Raw genomic sequence first — 26,852 nt, 5'->3', positions numbered from 1 at the left:
TCTCAAACCTTAGATTTAACCAAAATAAAACAGAAACTATTCTCATCAATAAAAAAATTTAATAATACTCTATCTAATTACAATAACTTTAACTGGACCAATGATGAATTGAAATATCTAGGGGTTCATATTCTGTCTAAATGGAAGGACACTATAAATATAAATTATAAACTTTTATTAAATAAAATCACAGAATACATTAATAGATGGAAGAAAATGTTCTTTACTATAGAAGAAAGATTATCTCTGATAAAAATGATTCTATTACCAAAAATTCTTTTTTATCTTCAAACATTATTGGCTCCTCCTTCTAGAAAACTTAACCACATAAACACTATATTAATTAAATTTCTATGGTATCCTCAAAAAACAAGGATTAAATATGATTGGCACTATAAAAACTGGATTGAAGGAGGGATTGCTTTTCCAAATTTTGAACTTTATGCTGATGTCATTATTCTTAATATAACAAGTCGGTGGTTAAGTCCAAAATACCATTCAAATTGGAAACATTTACATAAAACAATACTATTAAGTAATTTTGACAAGTTTTTCAAAAACATATATTGTTCTGAAAATATTAAGCTATTTATAGTTATTAAAGAATTCTTCAACAGTGAGCAGGAGAAATCACATCTTATTCTTATAATTAAATATATCTTGCAAAATTTTAAAAAAGTAATGAATAAGAACCTTTTGAACAACAATTTGTCCATTCTAATGTTTCCAATAATCTTAACCAAGGGATGCTTTGATTCTTTTAACATGATGAAAATAAAAATTATGGAAGAAAATGGGTTATTATTCTGGCATCAGTTTTTAGGAACTAATAATATTCATGATACTACCTACCTTTTAGCCAGGTATAATATCTACCAAAATAACTGGTTAAATATTCGAATCTTCAGAGAATTTATTTTAACATAATTTAAAAGACATCATTTTCCTGCTATAACAGACCTTTCCAAAAATTATCCATCCTCTTTGACTTCACCAATATAGGCTATAATAATGGTATCTCATTGTCAAGATTTTACAACATTCTTAGATCAGATCTAATAATATTAGACGACAATTTATGGAAATATATCAACAATTTCAACAACTCCTAAATGCATATAAATGATAAAACTTTAAATGTTAAGTTGTCTATCTCGCCTTCATTCTTGCTGGATGGGTTCGGAGCCGATCCTCGGCTCCGACTCGGCCACTCTAAAAGCTCGAGAGCTAGTTCCACCAGCTCGAGGCTCCCCTATATCCCACAATGCTAGGCGGTAACTCCTCGGATCTCATTTGCCGCTACAGCGACCGAGGTGCTTTTTTCAACCGGCTCTCAGGTTAGTTGAAATAGTTAGTGATTTTTCAGTTTATACCCCCTTTTGAGTCAGCCTTACCTCATAGTTTTAAAAGTTTAGTGGTTTATTACCTTTATAGTCAATTTTTCCCCTAAAAATTTCCTAAAATTGTTAATTTTATTCCCTTAGGCTTTAGGCCCAGCCCCTCCCTTCCTTAGTAGTTGGAGTGTCTGTGTTTTGTAGGGATTATTTTCTAATTTAATTATTAGACTTTAATTTAAAATTTCTCCAGTGTAATCAGTGTGTGTCTGTGGGTGTTTGTGGTTACACTCTCCTTCGGACATGTCCAAAGAATCGAAGGTCTCAGGCTTCAAGAAGTGTGACTCGTGCTGTCAGAAGATGTCTCTGACAGACAGTCACACTTCTTGTGTTTACTGCCTGGGGCCTTTGCACCTGCAGGACTCATGTGCTGTTTGCCATGGATTCAGCCCTAGGGTCCTGCAGGAGCGAAAAAATAAACTTATACTAAGAGGCTTATTGAAGCCTGAGGGTCCCTCGACTCAGTCCTCGGGGAAACCCTCTAAGCCATCCAGACCTTCGGCTCCAGCCTCTGAGCCGTCCTGTGGAGGTCCTAAGGCTATTCGAACATCGGCTCCGGCCGGAGCCGATGAATCTCGAATGCAAGCCCCTACTGTGTCCTCGGGTCCGGCCGAAGCCGAGGAAGACATAGCTGAGTCGGCTCCGATCAAGTTGTCAGAACCGACATCTAGGAAAAGGTCCCGATCCCCATCTATCGGCTCTGTTCATTCGGCTCCAGCATCACCTTTGCTGTCTGAACGGAGCCATAGATCCCACTCTTCTAGGTCTTCCAGGTTATCGGACCATGACCTTCAGAGAGTAGTGAGTCGACTTCTTAAGTCCGAGGCACTAGCCCAGATGCTTCAAAGTCCGACTCAACAGTCGAGAACTATTCCCATCACTCAAAATGTTCCTCCTCTGACTCTTTTGAGTTCGGAGCCGGGGCGGCTCGGACCCGAGACTGTGGTGGCGTCGGAACCGATACCTTTGTCTTTGGTTCCGTCGTCGGCTCCGATATCTTCCTTGGAAGAATTTTGGCGCCGGACATCCCTTGTCGGCTCCGAGGGGGCGAGTGGCATCGGACCCTTGTCCGACCCCGCTCTCCCTCTCGGTGCTTCGGCGCTGGTGAGTTCGGCTCCGACATCGGCCTCGGAGCCATCACTGTCAGTGCCGCGGGAGGTTTTCAGTTTTTCGGAATGGAGACCTCCGGCTCTGCCTGACAGGGGTGCCTTCGAGGTCACGAGGAGCGTGTTAGAACCTGGTTCAACTCCACAGTCGGCTCCTTCTGCCCCTCCCCTCATGGTGCCTCCAGTGATTTCTACTCACTCTCTCATCCCCGACCGTAGAGAGCCAGCTCCTCAAGTTTCCCCAGTGGGGATCTCCTCCTCTTCCGAGGCCTCTCCTGACCCAGTAGGAGAGCCCCCTAGGAAGAGGCAGTGTAAGAGGAAGCACATTGACTCCCCCGAGTCTGTCACCTCTGACACTGATTTAGAGGATTCTGAAGGTTCCCCTCGTTCCCCCTCTGAAGATGTCTCCTTTGCAGACATCCTTGAAATCTTAAAACAGAGGGGGAATTGGCCATCCCTCAACCCTTCAGAGGATGAATCAGTGTATCTTGAGGCGTTTGGCTCTCGCCCTTCCACCTCCTGGGTGTCCCCTCCCTTTGACCCCCTTATGCAAGTGGTGGCAAATAAGGCTAGGGCGGCTCCTGATTCAGTGGAACCCACCCCCAGGAGACCATCAAAATTCATTACGGCCCCAAAGGACAAAGAATTTTTGACCAAAGGCGTCTCTGTTGATGCTATGGTGGTGGCTGCGGCCACCAAGAAGGAGTTAGCTGATCCTTCAGTGCCGGTTCATCCTCCTAACAAGGAGTCTAGGTCGATGGACAGGTACGGGAAGCAGATGTTCTCGTCAGTGACCTTTACTATGAGATCGCTGAATTACCTGTGTCATTTTACACGTCTTCAGAGGGATTTGCTCAAGGAAGCGAGTGAAATGTTAAAGGACCCAACAGCTGCGGGTTTTCAGGATAGAATGAACTCTCAGCTGGCGACCCTTAACTCTATAACTAACTCCTCCATGCGCCTCCTTTCATATGCGGCGGATGAAGCAAGTAGAGCGGCAGGCACAGGTGTAGCCTTACGTAGGCACGCCTGGATGCAGCTGTGTAACTTTGCGGACCCTTTCAAGGCGTCCTTCACTAATTCCCCCTTTGATGGATCATCCCTCTTTGGTCCTCAAGTGAAGGAGACCCTGACTAGGTGCAAGACTGATGGCAAAACTCTCTCTGCCGTCGGAGTCAGTTTTTCTACTCCTTCTAGACCTTACCCCAAAGACCAGAAGGGGGGAAAGATGTGGTTCCGCAAACAATCTCAAGGAGATTTGCCTGACGCACAGAGTTGATTCCCCTCTAGAGGCAGAGGGGGGAACAATAATGGCAGACGCCGTCCTAGAGGCAGAGGGGGTCCGCAGAATCAGGGCAGTCGAGAATCCTTTTCCGACAAGCCCTTTCAGCATCCCTGAGGTGTTGCTTGTCCACCTTCGGAGGCAGTCGGGGGAAGATTGTCGCTGTACCCAGAAGCCTGGCTATCCCTAACTCAAGACAAGTGGGTACAGTCTATCATTTCCGAAGGCTACAGAATCCCTTTCCTTTTCATTCCGAAACAATCCAGAAAATCCCTTCCAGACGTTCCACCCAGTCAAAGGGAGCAAGCAGCATTAGAAATTTCAAAGCTGCTCGCAAAAAGAGCCATTCAACCAGTTCCAGCAGACCGAACAGGATCCGGAATCTACTCCAAATTCTTTTTGGTTCCAAAGAAAACAGGGGACTGGAGACCCATTCTGGATCTCAGCAACTTGAACAAGTTTGTCAAGAAAACAAAGTTCCAGATGGTCACGCTGCAGTCCATTCTACCCCTTTTGGGGCGGGACAACTGGATGTGCTCCATAGATCTCCAGGACGCGTACTATCATATCAGAATGAGTCGACGCTCCAGGAGGTTTCTCCGCTTCAGGCTGGGAACCAGTCATTTCCAATTCAGAGCCCTGCCCTTTGGTCTCACTACAGCCCCCCGAGTGTTTACCAAATGCATGGCAGTGGTAGCCTCTCATCTGAGACGACAAGGATTCCAGGTGTTTCCTTATTTAGATGACTGGCTCCTTACAGCCCCCACCAAGCATCTTTTACTTCTCGCCAGAGACTACACCTTTCACACATGTCAGGCACTAGGCATTTCAGTAAACTACGAAAAGTCTGTCTTGTCGCCTTGTCGTGTTATTACCTTCATAGGCGCAAATCTAGACACAGTCAATATGTCAGCCAGACTCACAGAGCAAAGAATAGCAGACATACACAGACAGGTCTCTCTTGTCTTGCAGAGCAACAAAGTCAAAGCCAAACTGATCCTGAAAGTCCTAGGGATTATGGCGGCGGCCATTCCCCTTCTACCACAAGCTCACTTCCATATGAGAATTTTACAATGGATGCTGTTCACACAATGGTCTTACCAATGACTTCCAATGTCCCATCTTATTCGGATAACTCAATCATGCAAGAATCATCTCTCTTGGTGGATCACATCTCCCCAGCTCCTCCTAGGGAGACCTTTTGTCCCTCCCCCTCCAGTTGCTACAGTGACAACGGACGCCTCCCTGATCAGGTGGGGGGGGCATTACCAGGGCAGGACAGTCCAGGGCATGTGGCAACCGTTCGAGTGACACTTGCACATAAACGTCCTAAAGATGAGAGCAGTGCTTCTAGCGTTGCAAGCTTTACAAGACTCTCTTCCCAAGGGAACGATAGCAATTCAGACAGACAACATGTCTGTAGTGTGGTACATCAACAAACAAGGCAGAACCAGATCTTACCCCCTATGTCGAGAGGCACTCAGACTGTGGCAATGGGCGATTTCTTCTCAGCGATTTCTTCTCAGCGATTTCTGTTAGCAACGCACATCCCCGGGAAGTCCAATGTGATAGCAGACAAATTGAGCAGAGCTATTCTCATGCCTCACGAGTGGTCTCTGAAGAATTCAGTGTTGGAGAAAGTTTTTCGAAAGTAGGGTCGGCCTTGCTGCGACCTTTTCGCTACTCCCCAAAACAGCAAGTGCGACGATTTTTTCACCCTTTTTCCCCAACCAGGCCACCCCAGCAGAGACGCTCTAGTGCACGTTTGGCCCCGGGGACTTCTGTATGCTTTTCCTCCCTTCCCCCTGATATCTCAGCTGATACAGAAAGCCATCGCTCAGGAAGCTTCCATGATCCTCATTGCCCCTTACTGGCCTCGACAAATTTGGTTCCCTTTTCTCCACCGTTATCTGTTGGAACAACCTTGGCATTTGGACCCAGTTCCAAACCTTTTGACCCATCAGTCCGGTCAGTTGCACCACTCCCTTCCCTCTCTGAACCTCACAGCTTGGTTCCTCCAATTCCAACTTTAGCCAGGCTTCCTCTGATATCTCACTCTGTTAGAGATATCTTGATAGCCTCTCATAAATCTTCCACTCGGAAGATTTATCTTAACAAGTGGAAACGTTTTTCCTATTGGGCGCAGTCAAAGAATATAGATCCTTTCACTGCTTCCATTCAATCAGTTCTAGACTTTCTAGCCGAACTTTTCCACTCAGGTTCGTCTCCATCTACCATTAGAGTTCAGTTGGCAGCAATTTCGAACTTTCATGTTGGAGTTTCAGAGTCCTCCATCATGTCTCACAAACTCTGCAAAGCCTTTTTAAAGGGAGTTTTTCTCCTCAAACCACCCATCAGAGATCCTCCTCCCCAATGGGATCTCAACTTGGTTCTGACGTCCTTAATTCTTTCCCCCTTTGAACCTGCGGCTTCATGTTCAATAAAATTACTTTCTTGGAAAACACTCTTTTTAGTAGCTATCACTTCAGCTAGAAGAGTCTTTGAACTCCATGCTCTGTGTAGTCGACCCCCTTTTCTTGTATTTCATAAGGACAGGGTATCCTTACGTACTAACCCGTCTTTTTTGCCCAAGGTAGCTTCACTGGCAAATTTGAATCAAACCATTGAGCTTCCTGTTTTCTTCCCTAATTATTCTAATAGATCAGAACAAAAGTTACACCTTTTAGATATTCATCGCCAACTTAGGTACTACTTAGACAGAACCAAACAATTCAGAAAATCTGACCAACTATTTGTTTCTTATGCAGAAGGTAGAATGGGCCTTCCAGTTTCTAAAGTGTCTCTCTCCAGATGGCTTACTTCGTTGATTACCCTAGTGTACCAGATAAGACATCAACAGTTGCCATCCAAGCCCAAGGCTCATTCAACTTGAGCCTTAGCCACTTCTATAGCTTTCCAAGATAGGCTGCCTATTGATTCAATTTGTTCTGCAGCTACTTGGGCTTCCCCCCATACCTTCATTTCTCATTATAAGTTGGACTTGGCATCCAGAGACCGAGCCAACTTTGGTTCCACTGTACTCAAGAGTCTGTTCTGATAGGCCACCCGGGACAAGGTGCTAGGGACACGGTCCCATCCAGCAAGAATGAAGGCGAGATAGACAACTTAACATTTAGAAGTTATGTACCTACCATAACGTTCCATGTTAGTTGTCTTCTTCTCGCCTTCTTTCTTGCGTCCCACCCTCCTTCCCCCTAGCCAGGACAGACCTAGAGGAGTTTTTCTTATTCCTTATGGAATTTTTCTTGCTGGCCTTAGCTTTCAAACGAGATCTGAGGAGTTACCGCCTAGCATTGTGGGATATAGGGGAGCCTCGAGCCGGTGGAACTAGCTCTCGAGCTTTTAGAGTGGCCGATCCTCGGCTCCGAACCCATCCAGCAAGAAAGAAGGCGAGAAGAAGACAACTAACATGGAACGTTATGGTAGGTACATAACTTCTAATTCTCAGATCTGTTTACCATACCTCTTCTTCCACATATTGGAACATTTTTACATGGAAATTCATTCTTAGAAGTTTTATTGCACCAAAAAACCTCTAGAATAAGCAAGAAAGATTTTAATAGATGTTGGAGATGCGAGGAGCTAACAGATGCTGACTGGGCACATATGTTTTTAGAATGCAGAACAATAACCACATTTTGGATGGAATTTAAAATTTTTTTTTAAGCTTTGTGGTCAGACAGATGCGAGATCTCTGATTCTATGATACTTTTTAATGCACCAATGCCAAGGTATGTTCCACTGAATCAAATGAACTTCCTTTGGACTCTACTTGCTATAGCAAGAAAAACTATTACTAGAAATTGGAAATGTAAAAATAACCTCTCATTTAAGGAATTTATATCTTTTACTAAGATTATTTGTAGTAGGGAATTACAAACAGCTGTGTTACACTCCTCAAACATGAGTCATAAACAAATTGCCTGGATAAAGCTTAAAAAACTATTAGACAAAATGTAATGTTATTGAAGATTTGGTATATATTTTGGACTTTGTATATAGCTTTTGTAAAAATTTGATATTACATTGTTTTTTCTTGTTAAAAATTGTAATTATACTCTTGAAAATCAATAAAAAAAATGAGAAAAAAAAAACATTTTAGACAGTACAGCTACAGCTTTACCATGGAGTAAGGGGGTCAGGAACCGTACCCAGAGCCCTTGGACAACTTCATACTGTTTATATAACCTCTCAAACATACGAATTAAACATTATCCCCCTCTTTAAACTACAGAAGAAATTTACTGACCTGTTGTGCTTCTGTGGTCCAGTTAGTCCCTTCCCCATTACCTCCATGACTCTGGCGAAGAGTCAGCATCTCCTTCTCATCCTGCCTCTGCTTTTCCTTTTCCTCAGCTTCTAGACATAACAGTTTCTTGTTCTCCTCAGTCTGTAGACTCCTCAGTCTCTCAGCTGCTTCTGTTTCCAAATGCCTGGCCTCCAACTTGAGCCTCTTTAGCTCCAGCTGGATTTTTAAATCCACTGCAGAAAGGTTGAGCTGTTCATTCTCTGACAGTATTATATATCCACTGCCAGTCTGATTGTCCTCCTGGTTGCTGTTTTCTGATGCAGCTGCAACCAAGGCTGCAGTCAGGTTTCCATGCACCAGTCCCCTAGCCTGGCACATCTCCACCAGCTGGCTCCTTGTCAGCTTTCCATACTCCTCTGCTGACATGCTGCCTGCTCACCCTGACTAACTAAGCTAACAAAGAAATAAAACAATTGTAATCTGAACTCAGAGTATTCACTGCGTGGCTGAGTACAAAACACTTTCGGAATTCACTCTACCCACACCACTACAAGCCAGTTAGTATTTTCCAACCAATTAATATGTGATGTGGATATCCCAATACTACCAAACCACAAATGTGATGCCCATGCCCTGACCCAGCAATCAAGGAGCCTCAATCCTCACCACTAACACCAGAGATGGCATCTCATATATGAGGAAAGGATAACAAGTACACACAGTAAAGTGCATGTTCCCTTAAGAGCACACAGAGATCACAGTCAGTCCGGGGCTGGTCACTCTCTTGCTCTCCAGGTCTCCAGTAAGACTCCCCATTGGCCCAGCTATAGTGTCAGCCAGCTTGGCAAGCTAAAATCTCCAGCATCCTCTCTGTCCAACCAGTGCTTTGTGTCCCTGCCCAAGTAGCCGACACACATGCACTTTCAGATAAGAGTTTGTACAACCACACATACACTTCTGGGGAAGGCTGGCACAGGTTCTCCAGCTGTGCCCCTTTTTCCCAGACTATACGGTAGTACCACTTGTCACCACCCAGCTAATATTTATCAGCTACTCAAAGGCCCTTAAAAGGGTGTCCAATTATTACTGTGCAATATTATTATCCAATTGGTAAATGTGACTAAACAGTCAAGGCTTATTTGGAGTGACTTGGACAGTAAACTCTATAAGTATGCAGTGTACTCTAGAGCTTAAATGTTATCTACACGAAACAGCCACAGTTGAAATGTTTTAAAATATTTAATAATAAATAATAAAAACACAAGATAATACTTCTTACTACACAGTGTTAGTCAAGAGTTCAGAGATCACAGAGAAATACTTAAAATAATTCAGTAGTACAGTTCTGACATCACAGAAAAACACTTAGTCTAATCTTTGTAGTTTCTAGCTATTTCTAAGAGAAAACACAAGTCTAAGATAACTTATGTAAGAAAACAGGAAGTGTGCTGATGAGTTGGATGGTCAAGACAAAAATGCTTAATGCCTTCTGATTCTCTCTGTTTAAATTGCTATCTACAGTCCTGATTCCCATTACATAATTTGTTTACACTTGGGGTTCCCAGGCTGACAGATACTACATTCTTGTTATCTTGCACAGGCAGGAAACTACTGCCATAAAAGACATTCCATATGTAAACTCTAATAATTATTCCTTAAGTTAAAACAATAGGCAGGATGCTTCACTCCAGACTCATCGACTCCAAATTTTAACTTCAAATGGACAGACATGAAATAATTTTAACTTCAAAGACAGACAAGAAATGCTTGACTTAGCTTTCTTTACAGCAGAGGGCAATGTTGCTAAATTGTTTTAAGTTCATTTCACAGCATATTCTTGCATTTAAGAAACAAGCTTGTAGTTCAACATTTCACAGTATTTTCTTTCAATTAAGAAAACAAGTCTGTAGTTCAACATTCATATTTACAAATGATAGAATTATCTGTGCAATACTTTCTGGCTAGGCTGACAGCCTTCCACACCATGGAACACAGTGAGGTGAGTCATCAAAAAGTGAAGAAAATATGGGACAACAGTGATGTTGCAAATAACTGGACCTCCTTCCAGATTTGATGAAAAGACCAGACAAAAAATGGTAAGAGAGGCTGCCAAGAGACCTACAGCAGGAATTTCTGGCAAGTACTGGTTGTGTACTACAAGTGACAACAATCTCCCGTATTCTCTTTATGTCTCGACTATAAAGTAGGGTTGCAAGACAGAAACATTTTCTTACACAGAAAAACATCCAGGCCAGCTAAAATTTGCAGAACAATGCATCAAGTCTCCCAAAAGCATGTGGGGAAATGTGTTATGGTCTGATGAGACCAAGGTTGAACTTTTTGGCCACAATTCCAAAAGATGCGTTTGGCACAAAAACAACACTTCGCATCACCAAAAGAACACCATCCCCACGGGTGAAGCATGGTGGTGGCAGTATCATGCTTTGGGGTTGCCTTTCTTCAGCTGGAACAGGTCTTTTGTCAAGGTGAAGGGAATTATGAACAGTTCCAAATACCAGCCACTTTTGGTCCAAAACCTTCAGACATCTACTAGAAAGCTGAAGATGAAGAGGAATTTTACTTTTCAACACGACATTGACCCCAAGCATACATCCAGATCAACAAAAGAATGGCTTCACCAGAAGAAAATTAAGTTTTGGAATGGCCCAGCCAGAGCTCAGACCTAAATCCAATAGAAAACCTGTGGGGTGACCTGAAGCGGACTGTGCATGAGATGCCCTCATAATCTGACAGATTTGGAGTGCTTTTGCAAGGAAGATTTGGTAAATATTGCCAAGTCAAGATGTGCCATGCTGATAGACTCCTACCCAAGAAGACTGAATGCTGTAATTTAAATCAAAAGGTGCTTCAACAAAGTATTAGTTTAAGGGTGTGCACACTTATGCTACCAGCTTATTATAATTTTTTAATTTTTTATATTTTTCCCCTAACAGATTTGTTTGTTTTTTAATTGAATTGTACAGGTTATAGGTCACATTAAAGGGGGGAAAAGTTTTGAAATGATTTATTGTGGTCTCATTTTTTATATCACAAAAACCTGGCATTTTAACAGAGGTGTGTACACTTTTTATATCCACTGTATTTGCCTTGTCATGCCTAATTATATTGAAATTGGGTGTGATAATTTCATTGTCATATATTTGTTTTTAACCAGATTTCTGTAGCTATGATTATGTCTGTGGAATACGTGGCAATACAAGCATGTGTAGGTCCATAGTTAAGTACTAAATTAGCTCCCCTTGTGGTCCATTTTAAACCTAGTCAGTTTCCCTTTTAAAGGTGAGAACTCAGCCTTGTACCATGTCTCTATAAGGTAAACACTTTGTCAGTCCCCGACCCAATTTATAAAATCTGTTGGCATGTCAGACTCCGATTTTTCATAGGTTTTCTGCTTCCTAGTGTTATCTATCAAGTAAATAATTGTACTAATGCTTTTGCAGTAATGGCAATGTAAGAATGTCTTGGAATATGTTCCTCATGCTTCTAAGATTGATATTTGGAGAAGAAGAAGACTGGGAGAGGAAAAGATAATTGTACATTTAATGCTTTTAGTGTGGAGTTTTTGATGTTATGTGAGGCTGGAGTTTGGGTGAATTTTTGGGTGGAAATGTGTGAAAGAAAGTATGTAACCAGATGCATTTTTGTTTTAGTTTTATTGGATTTTGCATGGTAACATACCTAGATTTAAGATGAAATAATCTAAGAAGGTCAGTTGGGTAGAGTGTGGGTGCTTTTTTGGGTGATAGACCTGGTAAATGTTGGTGTAGTGAGTGCGGATTTGTTGGAGTTTTAGTTATATGTAATGGGGAGATATGGTAGTTGGTAAAGAGTGGTAATATGCAGAGGAGGGAGACTAGTAGGGGTTGAGTAATTTTGTATGATGTGTAAGATGTATTTTGCTGAAGATGTTCAGTTTACACCATAATGTCTTACTTTATATTTATTGCATGTTAACAACTGTTCCTATAGGCCATCAAGTGAAAAACAACATTCAGCACTGGCAAATGTTTAATATTTTTTAAAGCATGCATGTGTATTTGTATTGTTTTTGTCAAAGCATGCATGCATGTCTGTTTTTTTTTTTTTTTTTTTTTTTTTAACCAGGAAGATCCACTAGACATAGAAACGTTTTACTCTGGATTCGGTGCCTACTGTTTCATCTAATTAATTGACATATATTCCAACAGTGTGCACAAATAGCTGGAAAGAACCTTTTGTCTTGATTATGCAGTTTATTTCAAAACTCATTACCATAACTATTGTGCCATGCTTCCACTGATGTAGAGGTATTCACTAGATAGCAAAACAGACTATTAGTACATAATAGCACTTGATTTTATTTTGCTAAAAACATGCTGAGTCAAGATGAAAGACAAAAGAAGATAAAGACAGGAGAGTTAGCATGTTATATATTCACTAATTTATCCTGTTAAGTAACACAGGGCAGCAACATTTTTTTAATGGCACAGAGTCTGTCATGACTACATAGGGGAGGTTAAGGCAGATGATTGTCTCTGTTGTATTTTACTACTTTTAAAATTTTTGTTAACTGTTCTTTGTCTTCTCTTACAGTTCTTAGTTGGGATGATAATCACTTTTGTTACCGATATCATTGATTTTGGGATTTATTACCCTGTTGGTGAGGTGGTTTTTACGGGTTGGCAGAGAGACTCGTTCCGATTCAGTGTTGGAATGGCCATCCTTAGTCTAATTCTGAAGCCTCTTTCATGTTTTTGTGCATATCAGATGTATCGAGAGAGGGGAGGCGATTACGCAGTTAATTTTGGTGAGTTCTTTCCTTTTAATTGTGTTAAAGAATCTCTCCATGATATGAATTTATGCATGCTCTGGATGAATTTGTGTTGCATAGCCTTTGGAAAAAGCATCATTGTAGGTTTTGTTGTATTTCGTCATGGACACCTGATCCTCAGAATCATAACTGGAACATGAGTATCCACTCGGGGAGGGGGGTGTTTTCCCAAGATCCATGCTCCTCTTCATTTTTATCTATAACAAGTGCATCTCCTCAGTTTTTTTTCTTGTTAAAATTAGTAATGCATTGTGAGAGTTTGTATTACAAATGAGACTAAAATAAACTGCCATCACTGAAGAAATGCAGAAAATCTTGACCCCCATTGTAATTCCAATGCATCATTTTTTCCAAGGAAGCTTTGTAACTGCATTCCCCTATTGTATGTGTTGGGGGGCTACCACGTCTAACCCTTGCCACATATAAAACAGTGTACCTTGAAGTAGGAAGAAATGCTCAGTAGTACAGCAGCCTTGTGTTAGTGAGGGTTTTGAACTTTTTTAATTTCTCCATATCTTTTGGGTTTCTAATACTTTGACAGGAATGGACCCCATTCCTAAGTCAAAGTATGATTAAAAGTTCATGAAATTATTATTGTTTCAATCTTTGATGTCAGCCAAAAGTGCTCTTCGCAGCACTTGCAGTTTGCCTAATAATGACTCTGCAATTGGTACGGGGTTACGTGGATTGCTAACATATCTAAATACGATTGCAGATTCTCTTTTATAAGACCTGTTGCCTCAACTACTATTGGAACTGTCTGGGTATCTTTCTTCCACATTGCTCTCGTTTCTGGCTGCTGATCCTGATATTTTATGACTTTGTGTCTCTCTGTTCACAAAACACTGTAGTCACTGGGTGTACCAATTTCAGTTATCAGTACTACTTTTGTCTTCTTTTCTTGGACCACTATATCCGGTTTTCTAACATCAATCTTTTGAACCGTTGGTAATGGGTGATCCCATGTGATATAAACTTCATAATTTTCTGTGATGCTTTGTAGCTCATGTTTCCAGTGTTTTTTAGCCACTTCACTACCATAATGTTTGCATAATCCCCAGTGCAATCAGCAACAAGGTGTGCAACTGTTTGCAATTCGGTGTTACAAAACCTACATTTGTCTGTTTCTCTCACATGTTCAATGGACTTTGTAAACCAGCTTGTACTTAGTCTACTGTCTTGGGCTGCCAATATTAACCTTTCATCTCTTTGTTTTAATTTGCCTCTCCTTAATCATTCCTGTGTTCATTCCTGATCAGCATGAGGTTCTTCCAGAAGTTTTGTATACTTGCAACTATATTTATGCTTTTTCCACATTTCTTGCCTTCTCATCTGGTCCTTCATCTTATATTCTTTCTTTTGTTTTTTTGGCACATTCAGTTGCTGCCTGATTTTTATCCACTTTTGGTTTGATTTCCATTCCTGCTTGACAGCAATATGTTTCTGCTAAATTAAGCAGAGAAGTCATCTTAGATTTATTCTCTTCATGTTTCAAAACTTTCAGTACAATTGTGTCGTGTGAGGTCAGCAAATATGTGTGGAGTCCCACGATTGCAGATCTATACATGTAATCAATTTCAGGAAGGCCTATCCCTCCTTTGGAACAGGGAATATATAATCTTGGTATGTACTGATTTTTATAAATCATTTGGTGAGTATGAAACATCCTTCTTGTTTTCCTAGCTAATCTATCCAACACGTTTTGGGGCCAGCCAGTCACTTCAAAACTGTAAGTTAGGACAGGAAGAGCAAATTGGTTTATAGTTTGGATTTTGTTCCTAGATACCCTAGATACCAACCCTGGTTTCAGAATTAATATAAGTCTTCTAAAGTATTCCTTACTAAGTTTTATTTGCATTTGCTCATATTTTATGGTTGATCCTTCATCAATTCCCAAATATTTATACACTCCCTCTTGCTCAAGTTCTTTTATATCACATTATTGTCCAAAACTGATGATGTTCTTCATCTCACATTGCTGCAGTCCTTACACTTGGGTAGTCCGCTGTCCTCGGTCGGCCCGAATATCAAAGTATAAAGCTGACGTCGGTCAAGGCGCATTTGACTGACATCAGGACGTCAGGGTACAAATGCGCATGACCGACGTCATATCCTCAGTCTTTTTTGCCGCATGGTCCGATGCAGAAGCAGCGTTGCAAGTGCCGGTTGGCGTTCTGAAATTGTTCGATTTCGGAGTTTCAGACCGAGTCAAAGTTGGCTAAGTACCCCGTTGGGGAATATTTTAGTTTTTTCTTGCCTCAGTGGTTTACCGGATGTCAGAAAAAGTGAATAATTGTATTTCTTGTGGGAAACAGATACCGCATAGAGACTATCATACTTTGTGTATTCCTTGTTTAGGGCCTGAGCACGTCGTTGTTGGGTGTCGCTCTTGTGCTAGATTCAATAAGCGCACTATAAAGAGAAGGTTACATTGTGCCAGGTTAGTCTTCGGAGCGGTGCAATTATAAAATGCCGTCGGATGCTCCGACGCCCGCTTCTTCGAAGAAGCGCAGGGACAAAGCAGTTAAGCCTAGGCTAGAAGAACCGTCTGTACCGGACGCCGGTTCTTTAGAGGTGTCGGTGGAGCCGGTGGTTCCACCGGAGGTTTCTTTGGGATCCCAGGGAGAGACTTTGTTATTGCAGGATGTGGCCTCTCAGGAGGCAGGTCAGGCTGATGGGGCTTCTCAGGTTACTATACTCCCCTCCCTTCCTAGGGTGGTTAGGCCCTCTCCTTCTGTTTCCAAGGCTTCTCCCAGAGGCAGGCCAGGTTTAGCTTCTGTTGGTGTCACCCCTAGTTCTTCAGGAACTGTGCCCAAGAAGCATATGCTTAAAATGGCAGAAGATTTGATTACTTTGATTAGGGGTTCTTTGCCCCCTCCTGATAAGAGACCCAGGGTGGAGCCTGAGCTAGGGAGTTTTGAGCAGGCTTCGGATGTTTCAGAGTCTTCGGCTGAAGACTTGCAGGAGTATTCCCCTTATTCTGATTCTGATGTGGATGATTCTACTCCTTCTGCTTCTCCTCCTGAGGATTTTTCTTTTTCAGAAACTCTTCATTCTATGAGGGAGCATTTTAAGTGGGAAGGTCAGGACTTCTCTGATTCCAGGAAAAGGCTTAGGAATTTTGTTTTACCCCAGCATAGGCCTTTGGCTATACCTCCTGTTTTGGATGTGGTGGAAGATGTTTTTACAGAGGCTTCTCTTAATCCTGATTCTTTGCCTCCTGCTCCTGTTAAACCGGATAGGTATTACAGGGTGCCTGAAGCTCATAAGTATCTTAAGTCCTAGGGCAGACCCAGAAACTGTTAGTCAGGGGCCTAAAGGTGTTAAGGCTTCTGTTGTCAAGAATCCGGTTCCTACAGATAAAGAGGCCAGGGCCTTGGATAGATGGGGAAAGAAAGTTTATACTTCCTCCACTCTAGCTATGAGGGCTTTGAATTGCCAGTTTCACATGTTGAAATACCAAAACTATCTCCTTTCTCAATTGAAGTCTAAGGTTGATGCTCTGGCAGAAGGTATTGATTGTAAAGAGTTACAAGATTTAGTACATGTTTCTGAACAGGTGGGTAAGCATTCTTTGCAATGTGGTTTTGAATGCTGTACAGGCCTCGTCTAGGGTGGCTGCCACTGGGTCAGTTCTTCGCAGGCACGCCTGGCTGAGGGATCAGAATTTATCTGACCATGTTAAAACAAGGATTTTAGATGCTCCTTTACAATCTGATGTGTTGTTTGGTTCTCCTGTTGAGGCAGTTTTAAAGAAAATGGAAGACAAGGCTAAGTCTATGCAGACTGTTAAAGATTTTTTTGCAGGTTCAGCCTCCAAAGTTTAGTAGAAATTGGCCTACTAAGGGGTGGACGTATCCTTCTTATCATTCCCAGTCTAGGGGTAGATCTAGACGTGGTAGGGGCAGAGCTCAGGGCTCTTTCAGGCCTAGAACAGGGAGTTCTCCTGCACAGTCTTCGGGTGAGGGCAGGGGTCAGTCCTTTCGTAAACAGACCCAATGACCTACCTTTTCAGCTGCCAGAACCTTCTCGTCTGGCAGCACCTTTGGGAGGAAGGTTGGCACTTTTCAAAGAAAATTGGAGTTTAATTACCCAAGACAGATGGGTATTGGCTATCATTTACCACGGTTACAGGTTTTATTTCCATACCTTGCCTCCTTTCAAAGGCATGCCAGACGTTCCTCCTCAACAAAGAATAGAGGCTCACAAGCAAATTTCTCTGTTACTCCAAATAGGGGCCATACAGCCGGTCCCTATGCCAGAAGTGGGCCTAGGATTTTATTCTCGCCTGTTCCTGGTACCAAAGAAAGGGAACACGTGGAGACCAATTTTGGACTTATCTATCCTCAACACTTATCTGGACATTCCCAAGTTCAAAATGTTGACGTTACAGCAGCTTTTACCTCTGCTGGGCAAAGATCATTGGATGGTAACTTTGGATCTCAAGGAGGCTTATCTTCATGTTCCTATCAGTCTGAGTTGCAGGAAGTATCTGCGTTTTCGAGCTGGGACTTCTCATTATCAGTTCTCTGCATTGCCCTTTGGCTTATCTACTGCCCAGAGTGTTCACGAAGGTTCTGGCTCCAGTGATAGCTTTCCTCAGGTTAAAAGGAATACAGATCTATCCTTATTTGGACGATTGCCTGATTCTGGCTCAAGGAAGGGACGAGCTTCTTCGTCATTTGGATTATGTGATAGCAGTGCTAAGATGCCTGGGGTATTCTGTGAACGAAATAAAGTCCAGTCTAGTACCCTCTCAGGACATGTGCTTTCTGGGTGTGAGACTGAATACAGCATCCCAGATGGCCTTTTTGACCCCGGACAAACAAAAGAATCTTTCCCTTTACTTTCATCAGTTGTCTCATCAGTCCAGGCTGACTGCAAGGACAGTCCTTCAAGCCTTGGGGTTCATGGCATCTTGTATTCTGGTGCTTCCCAATGCCAAACTGCATATGAGGAAGCTACAATGGTATCACAAAAATGTATGGACACAGCACTGCCAGGATTTGGACACTGTCATTCAAATAATACCTTGCATTCAAAAGGAATTGTTGTGGTGGGCTCAGGAATGTCACCTAAACAAGGGACTCTCTGTGACCCGCCAGAGGCGAGTCAGATTCTAACGACAGATGCCTCAGACAAAGCTTGGGGAGCTCATCTGAATGGAAAGTGGATACAAGACAAGTGGCCTGCCAGACTACAACATCTACATATCAACTTGAAAGAGATGTTAGCAGTCCAGTTTGCATTAATAGCTTTCAAGGATTTACTTCTTCCAGGGCAGGTGTTGATTCTAACGGACAACACAACTGTCATGTGGTACATCAACAAGCAAGGCGGAACACATTCTTATCCTCTATGCAGGCAAGCAATGATTTTGTGGGAGACTGCTCTCAGTTTACAGCTAAATCTTCAGCCAAGGTTTCTGCCGGGAGCACAGAACTCCTTAGCAGATGTGTTGAGCAGACAAATTATGGATCCCCACGAGTGGAAATTGGATCCTCATGTATTTCAGAAATTGACAGTGTCATGGGGAACTCCAGACATAGATCTGTTTGCTTCTCCACTAAACCACCAGCTGCCAAAGTTTTGCACAAAAGGTTTCATCCCACAGCTTGGAAAGTGGATGCTCTTTCCTTCAATTGGAGCAATCTTCATGTGTATGCCTTTCCGCCTCTGCCTCTCCTCCCAAAGGTACTACTAAAGGCCAGACAAGACAAGCCAAGGATGATTTTGATATCTCCAGATTGGCCTCGACAGCATTGGTACCCATTACTGAGAAGCCTGGTACGGAAGCCTCCATGGCCTTTGCCTTCGATTCCACACCTGTTGTCTCAGGAGGACAGTCATTTGCTCAATGTCAAGCTTCACTCTCTGCACCTAACAGCCTGGCATATTCTGTTTTGAACCATAGTGGGCCTCCACTTCCACAGCAAGTTTTGAATGTTATTTTGGAAGCTAGAAGGCCTAGTACAAGAAAAGTGTACGCAGATAAATGGAAGAGATTTTTATTTTGGAGTGCAGCAAAGGATTTTGATGTTTCTGAGCCTAATTTAAGTGTGGCTCTTCAATATCTTACTGAGTTACTGGACAAAGGTTTGTCCTTCTCTTCTATTAAGGTTCATGCTGCAGCAATTTCGGCTCACTATGATTGTGACCCACCATTGTTTACTCATTCTTTGTTCAAGCAATTTCTTAGAGGGGCAAAGAATATAAGACCCCCACGAAGAGCTCCTACTCCTGCTTGGGATCTCAATTTTGTGTTGGAGAAACTCACTCTACAACCTTTTGAGCCTGCAGCTACTACTGAATTAAAGTTTTTATCATGGAAGACTGCTTTTTTGTTGGCTATTACCTCTGCAAGAAGGGTTTCTGAGTTGCAGGCCCTTATGGCGGTTGAGCCTTTCTTAATTTTCCATAAGGATAGGGTATCTTTACGTACTAATCCTTCCTTTATGCCTAAAGTGGTTTCTAGTGTGGCTTTAAACCAAACTATTCATTTGCCTACTTTTTATGCAAATCCCCAAAATAAAGGGGAAAAGATTTTGCACACTTTAGATGTACACAGGCAGTTGCGATATTATTTGGACAGAACTAAAGGGTTCAGGCAGTCTCAGCAGTTGTTTGTTTCTTTTGCTTTGAGTTCTCAGGGCAAGCCTGTGTCTAAACAAACTATTTCTAAGTGGATTGGGTTTTGCATTGCTTTCTGTTATTCCCATCATGGCAAGGAGATTCCAGCTGGGATTAGGCCTCATTCCACTAGGGCTACTGCCACTTCAACATCATGTTAAAGGGGGGTGGCAACTAAGGATATTTTGGAGGCAGCTACTTGGAGTTCAGTGCATACTTTCTCTAGGCATTATCACCTACCACTTTACTCTAAATCCAGGGCTGGTTTTGCCACTGCTGTTTTGCAGGGCATTTTGGCAGCTCCTGCTTCCTTATAGTTTGGCCATCCTCCCTTACCTCTGCTTTGGGATTCTACCCAAGTGTAAGGACTGCAGCAATGTGAGATGAAGAACATAGTACAGTTTTATACCTACCATAAATGTAGATGTTCAAGATCCACATTGCTGCAGTCCAATCCTCCCTCCTTCCCCTCTGTAGTTAGAGGCGGTTGTGTGGGTTGGGTTGTCAATATGAGGTATATTGTATATATTGTATATATTGTACATATTTTTAGTGCTAGGATGGTTGGTTGTTTGTTTGCTGTCTTTTGGTTTTGACCTTTATTTTTAGGGTCTTCTGACATCTGGGGCAAGAAAAGACTGAGGATATGACGTCAGTCATGCGCATTTGTACCCTGACGTCCTGATGTCAGTCAAATGCGCCTTGACCGACGTCAGCTTTATACTTTGATATTCGGGCCGACCGAGGACAGCGGACTACCCAAGTGTAAGGACTGCAGCAATGTGGATCTTCGAACATCTACATTTATGGTAGGTACAAAACTGTACTTTTTCCTGGTGCTGCAGTGTTCCTGCTTTAAAGGTTGCTTTTGCACACTTATCAAGACCAAATGACGTTCTTATATCATCCGAAAAAGTTTTGAAAACCTGCAGCTGTGCTTTCAGTTCTTCATCTGATGAGTATACGGTTGTAAATCATCAACAAAGAGAAGATGAGAAGTCTTTACACTTTATTTTTTAGGAGCCAAATTGTAACCATGACCTAAGTTAAGTAAACAGCTTGAAGGATTAATGGCAAATAACAATATGACAATGAAAATTTGACAGCATGTCTCACAGGGATGTTGGTGAATAAAACTGAAGGTTATGTTTATGAGAAACCAGTCTGCTCAGCTGAATATGGATTGAGGGAGCCGATAGGTAGTGTGTGATAGCAGCTTTGGAGGATATTGTCAAGTCAGTACAGTGGTAAGAACATACTTTAAGTAAATGTATGCCTTGTTCTTTTCCTTTCTTACCATGAATCCACAATAAATAAGAGTTGAACAGTATTAGTACAGTCTCACTGACTAAAGGTCCACACATATGCACACACACACACACACACAGACACAAACATACACATATATATATATATATATATATATATATATATATATATATATATATATATATATTAATGCATGTATATGTAGTATAATACAAACATCTGATACCACTTTCAGTTATCTCAAAATTTTCTACGGTGAGCAAGCTGCCTATTTATTTCAAACCATAAAATTGCACTAATAAACTTTTCACTATACCTCTCCATGCTCTAAGCCTTTATTTACTAAATGCCTTCTATACCTAATTTAGTGTACTGGTTCCACAACATCCATTTGTTTACGAAACTTTACCTAGCTTTTTCACTTTGTTTTTTCTACAGCTTCTGCTAACTTCATTATCATCGCACTTACCTCCGTCACTGTTGCAGAATTCATCTGCTTCTAATTCTTCATTATTAAATTATTCAGGTAATAGAATTAATGATAAGTTAACCATTATATTTAAGAATATCCTGGAATCCACCCCCCCCCCAAAAAAAAAAGTACTGCCTGAAGTTGTATATTAACTCCAAAAGCTGCCTTCAATAATGTTTGAACTTTAGTCTTGAAGGCTTCTTGCTTTAAAAAGTCCAAAATCTGCAACCAGTAAACCCTTTCCCTTGAAGGCTCACAGCTGTGTAAAAAATATTGGTGTTGTCATAGACATGCAAATCTACAAAAAGTGTGATGTCATAGCATACATTAGTGCTAAGCATTTCTTCATTCTTCCTTTGTACACTGAAAATCCAGTAGCATAGCCAAGCTGTCAGTCATACTTAACACCAATGGGCTTTTCAATTCAAACAGTGCTGTGTATGTTTGACTTAACAGGATCATGGAAATGATCAGTAATGACATAGGAAACCTCCAGACACTGGGTCCAATCCAATTTGGTTTCACCAAGGGCAGGTCATGCCTATTTAACCTGATGGACTTTGAGAAGGTCACTAAAGCAATGGATGAGGGCAAAATGGTTTACACTGCCTACCTTGACTTGGCCAAGGCATTTGACACAATACCTCACTCTGGCCTTGTTGATAAAGTAAAGAGGAGAGGTATAAACCCTTATGTCATCCAGTGGATACCCAGCTGGCTTATCAACAGGACCCAGGAAGTTTGAATTGGAGGGTCCACCTCTACAAAGAGGCCAGACACAAGTGGAGTCCCTCAGGGATCAGTTCTGTGACCACTCCTTTTTAGCATTTACTGTAAAAAAAAAATGCAACATCTGAAGTCTAGGCCAGTGTCAATCACTGCTGCCTGACTAAATTTGCAGATGATTGCAAATTAGGAGCAGTCATAGAATTCCCCACTGACACATATGTTCTCCAAGAAAGGCTGACACATCAGAGCCATGGACTAAAACTGAATAGTATCCTTTGGGAAGTTATCCACCCCTGCTCATTATCATATTGACAACACACCCCTAAAAGCTGACCCAGTAGTCAGGCACTTAGGGACACGCATATAGTAATCTAGCCTTTGACCATCGTGTATCTGCAGTAGTGAGGAAATCATTCTGTGTTGTGCAACTTATAAACAAAGGTATGGCATCTAGGTCCAAGGAAGACATTGTTCCAGTATATTCAGCATTCATCAGACTTACCATTCTATACAGTGCCCCCTTTGGTATATACCTAACTAGGCATCCAATAACTGGAATGTAAACAGAGGTTCCCCACTAAAAAAATAGAGGGTGTGAGTAACATGTTTTATGGAGACTGCCTCAAGGACAGTTCCCTGTATTCTGTCTCCTACAGGCTGTTGAGAGGAGGTCTGTGCATGGCATAGAAGGCATGGTTAGACCAAACTCTGATATGCGTCCTGCATATCTACAATACAGACTGCACCAGAATTACCCATTCTGAGGACATAAAACTTGCCTTTGCTATAAATAGGACCTGCTGGAGAGACAGGTATGTATCTCAGAGGCTACCCCTTTTCTGGAACGGGCTCCCCATCCATGTGAAGCAAAGTTCCTTCCATCCCAATTCAAGTGTAACTTGGACATTTGGATGGGGAACAGGAAACTGATCCCTAGTTTGGCACCTGTGTCTCTAATGGACACAGGTAACCTGTAAATTGTTCATCTCCCAGCTCCCTGCTTGTAAATGTTTCATCTCCCAAATCCCTTCTTGCACATATCAAGGGTACTAGAAAATGTCAGGTTGGATGCATGGCAAGGCTTAAAAAGGCCTTTGTGGTCATTAGCCTAGTAAACCGCTGTGACCCTGTCTTCTGTAATGATTGGACTTCCCTTCACTATCCAGTCAACTCTCTTATCTTGCTCATTTCCTTTCCTTTTCTCTCCACCATTCTGTTCTTTTAGCATCTCTACTTAGTTCCAGGAATAAATATCCTCTCCCTTTGTACTAACTTATAATGTGAAGTTGTTCAGTTTCGCCGTTTGTTCTTACACGTGGGTGCAGAACCGATTGATTGGCTCTGAGTCAGCCGCTTTCCAAGCTCTAGATCTCTGAGAAGCTCGAGACACAGTCCCTATCCCATGATGCTCTGCTGCCAAACCCCAGAACTAGTTTGCCGCTGCAGCGGATCTCACGCTCTTCGCAAGAAGCTCGGGCCAGTACCTTTTTTTCTTGTCTTTTGACAGAAAATTGTCAATACTTGTGATAGTTTTTGATGTATAGTAGTAGTAGTACTAGTCTAAATATTTCCTGTTTGTGCTTTTTTTTGAGATACTTAGCATGTGCTTTGTGTGCTTTCGTAGGAGCGGTTGTTCCTAAGCCTTTGGTCATTTCTTTACTTGCATTTTTTTGACAGGGTTCTGTCATTTATTCTACCTTTTTGCTAATGCTTGTTTTTTGTGAAATAGAGTTAGTGAGTGTTCGGGTATCTGAACGTTTTGTGGGATTGTTAGTGGTCTTAATATCTGTAAAGTTCAGGGATCTGAACCTTTTGCTGTTTACTCGTTTTTACATATGTCAGAAAAACCGAGATCAGGGTTCAAGCGGTGTGGTTGTGGACAGATGATGTCCATCACCAACCACTACACTTCATGCGTTTGTTGCTTAGGGCCTTTACACCTGCAAGAGGACTGTTCCATCTGCCACTCTTTTAGTGGCAGAGTTATGCTGGAAAGGTGTAGGAAGCTTATTGATAGAGGACTCTTAAAGTCAGACTTCCTAGAGTCTTTAAATAAGTCGGAACAGACCTCCAAATCTTCGAAGGGGTCGAAGTCTTCAAAGGTGTCATCGGAGCCCAAGTCATCAGCTCCAAGCACCTCGGCGAAGATTCGGTCGCCGGCTCCTCAGCCCTCGGAGCCGAGCACCGAATCTTTGTCTCTGAGCCAAGTCCCGAGGTTGGGACCAGTATCAGAGGTGTTAAATTCTCTGATCCTTTGGTCAGTGGATTCTTCAGCTCCTTCGACCTGTTCTTCCAGGACTCTCTCAGATTTCGATGTGGACCATTGGTGCAGAGAGTCTTGGAGAACCCGGCCTTGGCCAAATTGCTTGTGGCTTCATCTCATCTGGCATCGGAGCCAGACATCCCCCGGTTACGATTTCTGCTCCTCCTCCGAGACCACTCGAGCCTTCAGAGCCGGAAGGTGAGGACCTGATAGTTGTGGAACCCTTGGAGACGAGGCCTTTTCCAGTGCCTTCGGCCCCGTCGACCTTGACATCTTCGGTTCCAATCAAAGGGTCTCTGAGCTGACACTCTCTCACTGGTTCTGGGGGAGAGAGTCAAACTGAGGCTTCGGTTCTGACTCTTCCTCTCAGGGCCTCAGCGCAGTTGAGCTTGGCTCTTTCCTGTGGTTCGGAGCCCATGGTCTCGGCCCCGAGGAGACTGCCATCTTCTTCGGAACCGGCGGACTCCTTGGGCCAAGACACTGGTGCCTTCGATGCCATGAGGAAGGTCATGTCTGCTAAGACTTTTACCTTTTCAGATCCTTCCTCTTCCTTCCTTAAAGTGCCCAGTTCTTTCTCTACATCACAGGTTTCTACCAAGCGTCGAGACCCAGAGCCTCAGGTAACCCCAGCGGGCGACCCCTGCTCTATGGAGACTTCAACAGACACCCCTACTGATGAAGTCCCTAAGAAGAGACTGTGCAAGAGGAGGCACTTGGATTCCCCTCAGAAATCCTTGACATTAGACACCGACTTGGAGGAATCAGAAGGGTCCCCACGGTCCCCCTCAGAGGATGTCTCATTTGCAGACATCCTAGAAATACTTAAGCAGAGGGGTGGCTGGCAGTCCTTTACCCTTACTGAGGATCAGTCGGTGCTCACGAAGGCCTTTGGGTCTCAACCTTCCACCTCTTGGGTTGCTCCGCCTTTTGATGAATTAATGGACTTGATCGCTCAAATGACGTGGGAGTCTCCTGATTCCATGGAGCCGGTCCCTCAGAGGCCCAACAAATTTATCACCTCGCCTCAGGAGAAGTCCTTTCTTACAAAGGGAGTCCCCATTGATGCCATGGTGGTGGTGGCGGCCACCAAGAAAGAGATGTCAGAGACCTCTTCTTCTGTCCATCCTCCTAAGGATTCCAGGACAATGGACAGATATAGGAAATGCATCTTTAGTTTTGTGACATTTGCAATGAGATCACTTAACCCACTTTACCCGTCTTCAACGAGATCTCCTCAAAGAGCTTGGAGATAGTCTACAGGGCAACACAGATGATGCTGTCTCCGAGAAAGTGATGGCACAGCTTAACACCCTTAATTCCATTGTAAACTTGTCCATGTGGCTCATTTCTTATGCAGCCGAGGGATCGAGCTGGGCAGCAGGTTTAGCGATAGCTCTGTGGGGACCATTCTGGATATGCTTATGCTCCTTTGTGGAAGCCTTCAAGACTTCCTTTGTTAATACCCCATTTGATGGCTCTTCCTTGTTTGGGCCTAAAGTCAAGGAGACACTCACTAGGTGTGAGCAAGAAGGAAAGACTCTATCTGCTATAGGAGTCCGTTTTTCCACTCCCACTAGACCATACCCCAAAGGGCAGAAAGGTGGAAAAATGTGGTTCCGAATGTCCCAAGGAGCTTTCCAGAACACATGTGGTGAAACCCCCCTCCAGGGGCAGAGGAGGGGGTATAATAGTAGACGCCGCCCAGGCGGCAGAGGGGGTCCGCAGAACCAGGGTGACAGGGAGTAGTTCCTTGGCAAGCCCTATCAGCGCTCCTGAGAGGAAGCCCGACCGTCCTGCTCTGGAGGCAGTCCAGGGGTCGCTTAGCTTTATACCCAGATGCCTGGGTAGTAATTACATCAGATTCTTGGGTAAAAATCATAATTACCAGAGGTTGCATCATTCCCTTTTCAGAATCCACTTCCATTTGTGCAAGATTTCCAGATGTTCCACCCAGTTTACGGAATCTAGCAGCCATAGAAATTCAAAGGCTGCTGGAAAAGAGAGTCATCCAGCCAGTCCCGGTGGACCAGATAGGATCTGGAACTTGCACCAGGTTCTTTTTAGCTCCAAAGAAAACAGGGGACTGGAGACCCATCTTGGACCTCAACAAACTAAATACCTTTGTCAAAAAGGAAAAGTTCCGGATGGTCATGCTTCAATCGATACTTCCATTTCTCGAAATGAATGATTGAATGTGCTCGATAGATCTCAAGGATGCGTACTACCACATCAAAATGGTCAGACCATCCAGAGATTACTTGCGTTTCCGACTGGGGGCCAGTCACTGCCAATTCCAAGCTCTGCCCTTTGGTTTCACCACAGCCCCCAAAGTGTTCACCAAATGTATGGCAGTGGTCACGGCTCACCTAAGACGTTTAGGATTCCGGGTGTTTCCATATCTCGATGACTGGCTCCTCACTGCCACCACCAGGTATCTACTGATTCATGCCAGACATTACACTGTCAGCCTGTGCTCCCAGTTGGGCATAACCTTAAATTTCGAAAAATCTGCTTTATCGCCGTCGCAGCATATTTCCTTTATAGGAGCAGATCTAGGCACCACCACCGTCCTGGTCAGATTGCCTCAAGAACTCATCTATTTATGA

The 26,852-nt window shown here is 42.9% G+C and overlaps 1 protein-coding gene across 1 annotated transcript in view; it reads left to right on the top strand.

Annotated features, from left to right (window-relative positions):
• Positions 1-26,852, top strand: part of LOC122805002 (angiotensin II receptor associated protein) — a 680,089-nt gene that overhangs the window by 416,967 nt on the left and 236,270 nt on the right. Inside the window, exon 4 of the mRNA XM_044075256.1 lies at positions 12,646-12,859. Coding sequence (XP_043931191.1) covers positions 12,646-12,859 — 214 coding nt within the window. The remainder of the gene's footprint in view (positions 1-12,645; positions 12,860-26,852) is intronic.

This window comes from Protopterus annectens, chromosome 1.part1, assembly GCF_019279795.1.
Source record: "Protopterus annectens isolate FY-2018-M chromosome 1.part1, PAN1.0, whole genome shotgun sequence".
Classification (NCBI taxonomy): Eukaryota; Metazoa; Chordata; order Ceratodontiformes; family Protopteridae; genus Protopterus; species Protopterus annectens.
Note: the sequence above shows the minus strand (reverse complement) of the source record. Positions and strands in the feature narration are given on the sequence as shown.